General features: G+C 40.3%; 2 protein-coding genes and 1 pseudogene across 2 annotated transcripts; all 3 read left to right on the top strand.

The window, feature by feature from the left end:
* The first annotated feature begins 7 nt into the window (after positions 1-7).
* Positions 8-1033, top strand: LOC148934655 (uncharacterized; annotated as a pseudogene).
* Positions 1034-1270: 237 nt separating this feature from the next.
* LOC148934654 (uncharacterized) lies at positions 1271-1802 on the top strand. Its single transcript, XM_089084479.1, has one exon. The coding sequence runs from the start codon at positions 1275-1277 to the stop codon at positions 1797-1799; it is 525 nt and encodes a 174-aa protein (XP_088940605.1). The 5' UTR covers positions 1271-1274; the 3' UTR covers positions 1800-1802.
* Positions 1803-1848: 46 nt separating this feature from the next.
* On the top strand, positions 1849-3562 carry LOC148934653 (uncharacterized). The gene is made up of 2 exons (XM_089084480.1): positions 1849-2484; positions 2549-3562. The coding sequence occupies exons 1-2, from the start codon at positions 2423-2425 to the stop codon at positions 3120-3122; spliced, it is 636 nt and encodes a 211-aa protein (XP_088940606.1). The 5' UTR covers positions 1849-2422; the 3' UTR covers positions 3123-3562.
* The last annotated feature ends 8944 nt before the right edge of the window (positions 3563-12506 follow it).

Here is a 12506-nt window from a genome sequence, read left to right as displayed (position 1 = left end):
TTGTGAGATGACTGACATTCTAAACATCGAAGATGAGCCAATCTTCGACGATCGCATCTTCAAGATTGAAACTCATACGTATAACCCGTTCGCCAATACAACGTTTGGGTACAGTGATGAGATAAGAATACCCATACAGCAACAGGATCTGTACACATTGCCGTACGAAAGCTTTCTATATATCGAGGGAAAATTAACGAAGAAAAATGTTGTCGACGGATCTGATGTGATGTTGGGAAATAATTTTGTGGCGTTCATGTTCGATGAGATTCGATACGAGCTCGATGGCGTGGAGATTGATCGTAATAGAAACGTGGGCATAACTAGCGCACTCAAATACTACGTAACGACGTCATCCGAGAGAAGCGTGATTCTGAGAAATGCTGGCTGGGATGCGCGTACCAACGCGGATGGATATTTTAACTTTTGCGTACCTCTCTACGTACTGTTGGGATTCTGCGAGGATTACAGACGCGTGGTAATCAACGCTCGTCACGAGTTGATCTTAATACGATCGCGTAACGACAACAATTGCCTGATGGGAAATTCAGCATTGGATCCCGTGATCGACTTATTCAAGATACAATGGCGAATGCCGCACGTGTTATTGAACGAGATAACAAAACTATCGATGCTGCGCACTTTGGAGAGCGGACGATACTTGAGCATGGCTTTTCGCTCGTGGGATCTGTATGAATTCCGCTGTTACAGCGTACAACCAAGCATTCGTGGGCCATCAAGACCGCTACTCAGCTGGAGAAGCCGCGATATGTCATCTTCGCTTTGCAAACAGGCCGAAAGAACATCATGGCCGAGAACACGAGCCGATTCGACGACTGCAACTTGACCAATGTGAAACTCTATCTGAACTCAGAATGTTATCCGTACGATGATATGAATCTGGATTTCGAAAAAAACAGATGGTCTGTGTTGTACGAAACGTACGCGCGTTTCTGCAAAAATTACTACGGATACGAGTATCTCGAGCCAAGTCTTACCCTCACGTCTTTTCTACGTTACGGTCCATTCGTAATCATCGATTGTTCTCGACAAAACGAATCAGTCAAGAGCGCAACCGTGGATGTGAGATTGGAATTTGAGACTAAGGAGAACGTACCGATGAATACCACCGCATACTGTCTCATTATACACGATCGCGTGGTTCAGTACAACCCATTGACCAATGTTGTACGCAAGATCACCTAAGAGCATCGCTGGTATATGAGAGATAATAAAATCTATACATCGAAATCGATCGCAGTCTTCTTCTCGACATGTCTGTGCCAACGTTCGTAGACCTGCAAGGTTTCCTCGTTGAAGGACAGTTTGTCGTAAAAGAGTTTGCTGCTCTCAAAGAACGGACCGTTCTCTCTCATTACATTTTCGCAAGCCCTATACCGTGGCATTTCCTGGCAAGTGCCGACAAATCTCGCGCACGCTGGGTGATACGTCATCATCATAGACTGCAATGGAACGATGGAACGATTCCGTACAGCGAAGCTAAAAGTTTGATTACGAAAGCTGTGCATGGTACGAAAGAAGATAACGACGACGATGACGGCGATGATGCTGTCATATATGTCAAGGGACACGAAAAACGAAAATGGTTGCGGAATTTGCTTTTGGACGATGAGCGAGAGCGCATGTACATCGAGACCCTGGATGCGGATTACGAAGACATAGATTCTTTAAATAATCTAAATGCTGATAATTCTATACGATGTGGATATCATTATACCAATTGCGCGTTACAAAATGTATTTAAATTGTTTAATTGGTGGGCAGATAATCTTAAATAAACATATATAACATATAATATATTTTCTTTTATTTCTTTTCCCCGCTATTCATATACATCGATGATTACTTAATATTCCAACGATCCTATACATTTTTTTTCAATGTAACGTTCGATCGACTCATCGATGATAAAGAAATTGCGTTATGATTGAAGCGTGAAACTTTTTATTCACATTTTTCTTTTTTTCTCTTTACATATTTTTTATAGCTGATTAGGTTTTTTCTTGAAATAAAAATTTTATAATTAATTGATAATGACGCAATCTTTTTTTCTTTTAATTTATAATAGTTTATAATAAAACAGTTTATAACAATTTATAATAAAACACTATAACAGTAAACTCGTTCTCGATTTGCAATTGTACGATTCTTTGTCTTTTTCTTGGCCACTAACATGCCTATTCACGAAATACTATCATAATAGAGTATTGTCGTTCAGCGAGGTCATTGGATTTTTTGTCCACTCCATCTTTCAAATGAGAGGAAGGGGGGATTTAACACGCTCTGACGTGTCAAAATTTACGCGGGTGCGATCAGTCCTCCGTCATTCGTTTGTACAAACGAACCATACGCAACGTACTCCGCTTCTTCATCATTCGTTTGTACGAACGATCCACACACAATGTACTCCGCCAAAGGAAGCAGTGCACTGTACGATGGTGAAACGAAGAAGGAACGTAACGCGTAAGTTCGACATTTTCTTTTTTCTTTTTGCAACATTACGCAATATTATGTACTTGTTACACAGCATTTCGATGGAGCCTCGCGCGGTGCGCTTGATGAGCAGACGTTACAACCTGACGGCTACGGGCTTCAAGTTTCTGGAAATTGGAATCAATGTTGGTCCACCGAGCTACGTAGAGATCGCCCTAGGAGATCATCGAGGACAAGAGCTGATATTGTCTCTCGAAACATGGAAAGGACTCCATGAGCAGCAATGGAATATCTACAAATTGCTACGAAACAATTACAAAGACAATTTTATAAGCGTCGGACCGTTAACAGTCCGAGTTTGTATGATGAACAACGTTACACTCGTACGTCTTGAATCTTCAAACGTACGCATTATGATGGTCGAATCGACGCTACGCCGTATGTTTAATCTCGCCGAATGTATTGATATAACGTTCACTCAATTAGACAGACTCGTTGAAACGATCGATGAAAAGTATACGCGATTCTCCAACATTGCGTCTATTATAACAAATCCCGAGGAGGTACCATACGTGATACGCGATAGCGATATCTTCGATAGGCATCAACTCGTCGATTGCGAATTGTTAGCTTTAGTTTTTAGTATGTATGAAAAAAAGACGATGTAACAAAAATGTGAATAAAAACGTTTTCACGTTTAAAAATATGATTTCAATCAAAACAAATTTCCCATCTTAAAATAAAATAATATTTCAGTTATAATAAGATATTATTTATTGGTATAATCAATAAAAAACATCAATAAAAAAAGGGTAATATCTTTTTTTCTTATTGAATTCATTTCATTTTTCTATAGTTCACTTTTTTGTAGTTTCCCATTTTCCGTCGCCATCAAAATTTATTGTTTCCTACGTGAGAACTTGATCAAATAGAAATGAGCACATTCAGTATTTATTACTAAAAAAAACAAGAAAAAAATTAAGGAAAAGTGTCCATTTACCGACTAATACATTATTTTCATTGAATAACGGATTTTTCGAGATTGTTCGAAATGTTGCGACACGTACATTTATTGCAGCCGGAATAACGGCGCTTTTTTTCCTATGTCAATTTCTACAAAAAATATCTTTTCTAGCAGCTCTTCCTAGACAAAAAAAGACCCCCTCCTCCCTTCCCCCTCAAAAGTACATTCCAAAGGATTGTCGACAAAGCATTCCCCCTTCCCCGTGCCTACCAGTTACCCCCTCTCCTTTACCCCCGCGTCCCCGAGTTACCCCGCACACCCGCACCCCGCTCGGAGCTCCTGGGTTAGAACCGGCCTAGTATCACTACTTCTAATTCTTACAATACGACACCGCGACGAGTTATACACCGTTCGAACTAATGTACGGGCACCGAGCAAGCCTACCTACGGCACAGACGGCGCCGTACTACACATACGATAACTACGCGCAAGAACTAAAGGAACGACTCCGAGCCACACAGAAGCTGGCGAAGAAAATCCGTGAGGCGAAACAAAAAGCGAAAAACTATGCCAACAAAAATACTAACAGCAAAACTTTCAAAGTAGGTAATAAAGTCTTCCTGCACGACGAAGCAGTGCGTCGAGGACGGTCAAAGAAATTAGAAGCACCATGGATAGATCCGTACCAAGTAATCGAAAAAATTTATGGAAAAAATGTAAACTAACAACTAAACTAACAACGCTAACAAAGATAACATTAGTAACGCAGCGACAACTGCTGACGAAATATACAGGCACAGTTACCAGACTTCAATTTAAAACTCATGCCGCGCGACAGCGGAATTAATCGATAAAAAATATTAAGTTACAATCGATAATAAAGAATCCCCTCGAACTCGCTAGACTCAGCATATTAGAAGACGAAGTAAACAAACAGGTAGACGAAAATATGTATATACTCAGAAATAGCCATTTTGTATATCCGATTAGCTTTAGCGGATTAATAATAATTGTAATCGCTGCCGTTATAATAATTGTAATTATAAAGAAAAAGAGAAACAAAGAGCAATAAAGAATTTCCCGTCGTAACTCCAAAGGTTTGCGACGAAGCAATGGTGTAGATTAAGAGCAAATGTAAAACAAATGTAAAAAAAAATGTAAAAACAAAATAACCCATGTAAAACTTAACTATAAGATTAGCATAAGCATTGCGTACCGCGTCTCGAAATATTATTGTACTACTATATTGTAATACTATATTGTAATACTATTGTACTAATATAAGCGCTAAACTAAAAGAAAACCCTCTCGTTTTCTTTTTTCAAAGGGGGAGGGATGTTGCGAGACAACCTAAATAAAGCAACCCGACTTCGTAACATCGCTAATTAGCCAAAATCTCAAGGATTCTGACTAATCCGAGAATTATGGATTAAGTAATTAAAATATGAAACTAAAATAATAAGAAATAATGGGCGCCCGTGCCGATTGCAACCGATGTGCAATTCGGCAAAGACGCTGACTCTGATAACACGTGTCGAAACGCTGACGCACCAAACGTTTCGACACAAAGACGCGCCGAGATGCGCGCGTAACAGCGGACCGATAAAAGAGCGACGAGAGTAATCAGGCGCGGCTCAGAATCAGGCACGGACGTACGAATACCGACGCGTAGGATTGCTAAGGAAGTGTGACCGTTCGCGAGTGATTTGGTAATAACGAACACCGAGTGTTACAATAAAGCTGTTTATTAAAAGATCGTGTGATTCCTTTTCCCCCTTTCGCCATTATCCCCTCAGTTGCATCCGGAGCGGCACAACAACTGCTTCTATCTCTGTCAGAGATATGCGAAGATAAATATCTGATACGCGACAATGCAAACCTACTGATTCTATTTAAATAGGATGGTACCAACTTGAAACATATTTACAATGATCATATGAATACTGACATGTCGTATGATGAATTCTGTGCGTTATGCCGCGATTGTTGGCGGCGCGAGTACGGATTCCTAGTGATAGACAAGGACAGTCTATCCGCTTGTCAACAGGTGATACAGAAAAGAACACGTTCGCGGTACCATAATGTGGTTAGTCGATGTCGATACGTCAACTAGGCAACATGAACAACATCAAAGATCGCGAGAAAATAGCAAAACACATCGCGAGACAATTGCGAAAACGAGCGATTTGATTCGCAAAAAATATCGCGCTTTGAAAACTGGTAAAATGAAGATGAAGATGTAGCGTTGAAGAGACGCTTCAAACCCATCGTCGAATCTCTAAAACAGATTGTCGAGAAAACACATTCAATTAAAAAACGAAGCCAATGTTGCAAAGGATATCAGTATTAAGAAAAAAAAGAAACATGAAGACAGCGATGATGACGATGACAATAATGATACTACTAACAGAGATTCGTATTGACGGATGTTGGATGGTTGAAATTATCGCCGCAACCTAAAAATCGTACAAAACAATTGAACACCGCGTCAAATTTATTCACATTCGATTCTACATCAAAACATCGAAAGAACTACCGAAAGAACTATCTAAAGAATCACCGAAAATACCGCTATTCGTGCGAAATGAAAATATTTTTAAAACAAAAGACGTTAGTGAACCGTCACTCGAAACAACCATCAAACAGAATCTGCAAACGCACAGAAGTCGTAAGACACTTCATGGTTAGCTAGGACCATTGGGACGAAAGTACGTGGGCCTTCTTCTCTGACGACATAAATAAAGCGATCGATAATGTGTACGGTATCTATTTTGACAAAAGTGATACAATGCTCGGTGACAAAAAGTTTGACGTTGACAAAAATGACTCCATAATCATAGACAATATGAAATATAATGATACACCAGGATTATACGAATTGATCTTCAAGAGACTTCCCGATGAGGCTATATTTACCGAAGATGACAAAGAAACGTATAAAAATATACTGTTAACAACGAATGCTCATAGACATGGTCACAGCGCCCATAATCTCATCATGAGCAACAAGGGATATAAGCACATAACATCATCATTCCGCTCGTATCTATATGGAATATAAAAGAAAATATAAAAGAAGCAATAAAAAGGATGCAGGCATGGGTAATATACCATCCACCATGAAGTTAAATGACAAGATCGATTACGTGCATTGGGACGATCCCAACGAACTGGTGGATCGACTCCGATTGCTCGACGCTTCGCACCGAGCTGGTCACAACGCTCATGACAACGAGATGCTATCGATCATCGAGGAACTTCGCGAAGCCGGCATTATTATAAATTAAATCGCGTGTCGACGAAACGAGCGATTGACGTCAGTGAGGAAAAAAATTTTAATTGTAATATATCTTATTTATACACATTAATATCAAACATCGTCGAAATATGAAATCAAAATCCGATGGACGTGAAAAAAATGTAACTCCGTAAGGCGACTCGAGGAATTGCACGCTCCGGCCAGAAGAAATTTTCCACGAAGACGTGTCATAATTCGAGGATACGACGATCTGTGGCAAGCTGATATCGTCAAAATGCGCCCATATTCGAGTTTCAACAGAGATCATCATTACATACTCCACCAGTCATCGATGCGTTGAACAATGCCTGGGCCGTACCGCTCAAGAGTAAGGTCGGAAGCGAGACGGCTAACGCTATCGCCGAGATAGTTCGAGAGAGCGGAAGATGCTCGAGAAATTGCAAACGGATATGGGGAAGAAGTTTTACAACGCCGATGTGCAGAAACTCTTGAAAAAATATAGCGTGGAATCATTATTCCACGTATTCGATATTGAAGGCATCGATCGGTTCAATCGCACATTTAAAAGCGACATGTGGAAGATGTTTACACTCAATGATACTTACAAGTGACGCGCTGCCGCGTCGCAGATTACAACGCGCGCAAACATCACACTATTAGCATGCGATATTAACGTAACTTCGATCGCCAAAAAATTTGGGCACGGTGTACAGCGCGATAAAGATTGCAGGTTCGGCAAAATTTAAAGTAGGTGATTCGCGTGAGCAAGTATAAGACACCTTTCAAAAAAGGCTACACGCCAAATTGATCCACCGAGGTGTTTAAGATCATTAAAGTACAGCGTACTAATTCCATAACCTATTTACTCGAATACTATCGCGGAGAATTCGTCACTGGAGCGTTCTACGAGCACGAATTGCATCGCGCGACTCATTCGGATGTGTATCTCGTGGAAAAAGTACTGTGTAGGAAAAGAGACAAGGTTTACGTCAAGTGGCTGGGATTCGATGGGTCACCTAATTCTTGGATACACAACAAAAACAATGTGATTTAATTCATTTATTGTAAACAAATATAAAAATATTTATATAGATGTATACAAAAAATTTTAAATTCATTTATTATAAAAACAAAAATATATATATACAATAAGTCTTATTTTTTCTTCCATTACATCTTCGTAAAGAAACTATACATGATGGTAACTATTGATGAAACTTAAGATAATATATAAAATGTATAAAACTACAGGAAATACGTACATATGTACATATACCAAAGTATGTACATATAAGTACATACAAGTGCATATAAACTACAAGAAATACATACACATATATGTGTATGTATTTCTTGTAGTTTTTATATATATATATATATATATATATACATATGTACGTATGTATGTACGTATGTACGTATGTATGTGTATACGTATGTACGTATGTATATATATATATATATATATATATATATATATATGTATATTACAAAGGTATTCGCCAGTGTCCCCATGATAACGTTTCCGTCGAATTCGGTACGATGTATCGTTTGTCATCGTACGGACTCAGCAATTTTCGATTCGGACACCATATATATTTGGTGTAACTTGGATCTTACACATGACTGGCGACGAGTCATTTCGATCTCTTCATTCAAGCACCGCGTGTAATCATCGAACGTTATTGTTCGCGCTACGATGTTACTCTTTACCCTTTCACCCTTTTTTGGTGTCCTTTTTACCATCCACTCTCACCGCATACATTTTCGCTCTGAGTCCGACAAATTCCGTCATAATCGCACCGTTATTTTCGTCCTTCATTAAGCCGGATACTTTTTTATTCACGAGAGATATATCATACGCGTTGTCCGTCGGATAATCGCTCGTATCGAATCTAGCGATATCGCGTTTCTTCGTCTCGTATACATCATCGTATTCGATGTGATATACAAGACTGTCTGTGTCGGTGTATATGATTTTATATTTGTCATGATACAGCGGTGACATATACTCGTAGTGAAATTCGTATAAGCAGATTTTCAATATATCGAGTATACACATACCCACATAAATCGGCTTGTTGAATTGAATTTCACCTCGAATTTACGCAGTTCAACGGCGATTAAATTTTCCACAAAGACGCTGCGGCTGTGGAAATTTGGTTTCGCGATCATTGTCTCTGCACCGTACCATCCGTTTTATTTCGTTACCAATTTTACATCCACGTGATTCCGAACATTTTCCATTGTTTTATCAAATATCGCGTTGTTCATCAATTTACAAATTTTTTTCGAAATCGTTTTTCGCGCACATTCTAAGCTGTGTATTAAGTTCGATGTAATTGCGGATGTAATTGTCAATATACGGCTTTCAAACGCCGTATCAATCTCGCGCCAAATGAAAGATCCATTATCTCTACTGGTATTCGCGTACTCACCACCAAAGTACACAAAACATGTTTCTAATTGAATTTTTGCAGAGTCGCGCTATTCTCACCACAGATTGTCTGTTTCCAATGGTGAGTCGAGAACGCTTAACATGACTGAGTTCTTCGAACTGCTCGATGCATTTGTCACATCATTGCAGCCACGCGAAACACTCCACCAAAATAGCGACCTGGCTGCACTGTTCCAACAGTTCGCATTCCACTCGTTCGAAGTGTTCCATTTTTTATATGTTATATTACGTCCCACGGAGCAGTTGCACTTGCACGTGACTCGTTCACAATATCATCTTTCTTACGCGGTGCAAATTGGACACATGTTACATGGCATTATGTTATATACGGACTGATTGCAATTGGAGCAAAATCGACCGTTTAACGCATCAAGAATATTTATTTCATGCTTCCTAACGGCATACATTATTCCAATGTCAGTGTCCATCAGACTCATGCATTCGGCATATACAATTAGAGCATCACCCGTCGAATAGTAAAATTGTATTGTACAATGTTTTCTATTACTATTCAGTGCAAGGACTTCCGAACGTGTAACAATTTTCTCTGCATAATCCGTTAGCTCCTCAGTCTGATCACTTATGCAATCACTGTCATCAGACAACGCGTGCTCATCATCTTCATCTTTAATATCAATGTCAATATTTCCAACATTAATCTCCATTTTTTCTTCTTCCCACACGTCCACTGGTCGGGCCCCGCGGTGACACACACCCTCCCTTCTTATTCGGGGGCTCGAGCCATGCTTGATGCAATCTCTCCTGTCGTGCTCCAGGAGGATTATTTGTATATTTGCCAATGGCGTTGGAGGGTGTCGCCGCTGCAGTCCGACCTGCATCCATCGAGAGAATAGGACCATCATCTCTCTGGAGTACCGGTCGTGGGGATTCGAAAGAATACATGTATATATGTATATTGTAATATATATATATGTATCATTGTATTGTTGACGTGTTATTCTAAACACGTTATTTGCGATAAATATCATCACATGCCTCGGTAGTCGAAAGGATAAGATGCCTGCCCCGGTAAGCAGGAGATCCAGGTTCGATTCCTGGCTGAGGTGGTATTTTTTCGCAAAATAATTACGAGTTTTCACGACTGGTTCGTGGTCGGGCCCCGCCGTGACACACACCCTCCCTTCTTATTTCTTATATTCGCGATATCTTTCACGTCCATATTTATCACATTTTCCATTAAAATATTCGCACCGTCAACTATTTTTCTCATACAGTATCACGATCGATATTCGTTTCGAGACTTCCGAGATCTATTGTGATTCCGCGTGCCCAAGAATCTATTATATATATTGTCTGTAATTTCGTTGTCCCTTTGTCGAACTCGAAGCATGATCATAAGTTTTCCGAGTAGCAATTTTGATTTTTTATAGCATCCCAAGTTGCCCCATTTTTTTCATCCCCAATTTTTTCTCCGATAAGAAGATTCGGTAGAAAGGATTTGACTCTTTTTTAAAGATAACTTGAAAGTAACAGATGGAATAATATCAATCGATATCCGGAAATAATTTTTTTTTCAACATAAAAAAGAAACTTGGTATTTATGATGGAATATTATTTATCGGTATAACATCGATAAAAAGGGGTAATGTTCATTTTTATAATTTTCGTTCCGTGTCGCTACCAAAATTTATGTGGCTCCTACGTGAAAACTTGGACTTGACCAAACAGGAACGAGCAGGTTTCAGTATTTATTATTAGGAAAAAATTAAAAGAGGAGAAGGATCCATTTATCGACCAATACATTATTTTCATTGAATAACAGATTTTTTGAGATTGTTCAAAATTAACTCGTTGTAACATGTACATTTGTTTATAGCAGCCAGATTATTGGCGCTTCTCTTATTATGCTGCGACACGTACAGTCAATGCTATTTTTTCTAAATCGGGATATCATTATAAATCTTCCGAATCGTAATTTGTTTAGGTACAGTAGCAGCCGGAGTATTAGCGCTTTTTTTTCCTTTCTTTTCTTACGTCAATTGTTACAAAAAAAACATCTTTTCTAACAGCTCTTCCTAGACAAAAAAGACTCCTCCCTCCCTTTCTCCCTCTCCCTCAAAAGTACATTCCAAAGGATCATCGACAAAGCATTCCTCTTCCCCATGCCTATCAGTTACTCCCTTTCCTTTACCTCCGCGTCCGCGAATTACTCCGCACCCCGCTCGGAGCTTCTGGGTTAGAACCGGCCTAGTATACCTACTGGATTACATTCCGCGCCCGCAACGTTCCAATGATTGCTAGATTCAATCATCGGGCCAGAGCCGCACGCTTTCGTCGTTGGACGACATTGTCGTCGCAACGCGAACGTTTGACGAACATATCGAAGTGCTGTCCAACATATTCCGCCGACTACGTGGTGCTACGAATTAACCCCGAGAAATGCCGATTTTGCACCGATCAAATACTTTGGCTATATTGTCGATCGCGACGGGCTCCATACCAATCCCGAAAAGACGAGCGCAATCCAGAATTGGCCGACTCCGATTACGATTAAGCACGTCTGGCAATTCTTGGGAATGGCATCGTAGTACCGCCGATTTATAAAAGATTTTGCGACCGTAGCTACCCCGTTGATCACTCTAACGTGGAAAAACGCACGCTGAACCTGGAGTGCAAAAACGGACAAAGCATTCACAGCATTAAAAATGCAACTAACGTCCGCATCGATACTTGCGTGCCCAGACCGGCAATTCTCGCTACAAACCGACAGCAGCACGCATGGTCTCGGCGCCGTACACAAAACTTTCCCAAAATTTGAATGCTTGGCTGCCGTATGGGACATCCGACGAATGGGTACCTCGAAGGGTACCACTTTACCGTCGTGACCGACTATCAGGCTCTCCACTGGCTGCAGAAACTAGAATCGTCCACCGGACGATTAGAATGATGGTCGCTGGAATTGCAGCAATACAATTTCGAAATTAAATATCGAAGGGGGGTTTTGAATAAAGTTGCTGATGCCCTCTCGCACCAGTCCGAGCTCGCCGCCGTCACGCAACTGACCTGCCAGTGATACCGAATATGGAAACAGATAGAATCCGCACCGCACCCGATTATACTATACGCGAGAAGAAATTGTATCGTCACATATTACACAACTTAAACTTCCGCGAAACACCCGTCGCCGAACAATAGAAAATCTGCGTATCGTTCAATCAACGCACAACAATAATCACGACGCTCCGTCGGTCATCTGGGTATCGCGAAAATGATAGCGCGCATTGCGAAATTATATTATTGGCCGGAAATGTACCGGGAAATCGCTACGTGCGCGCGTATAAAAACTATATCGCGCACAAAGCCGAATAGCAGCGACCGCCCGTGCTCTACGCCACTGATGTAAAACGCCT

This window comes from Pogonomyrmex barbatus, unplaced genomic scaffold (genome assembly GCF_055798465.1).
Source record: "Pogonomyrmex barbatus isolate J1 unplaced genomic scaffold, ASM5579846v1 scaffold9, whole genome shotgun sequence".
NCBI lineage: Eukaryota > Metazoa > Arthropoda > Insecta > Hymenoptera > Formicidae > Pogonomyrmex > Pogonomyrmex barbatus.
This window is presented reverse-complemented; position numbering and strand designations above follow the sequence as displayed.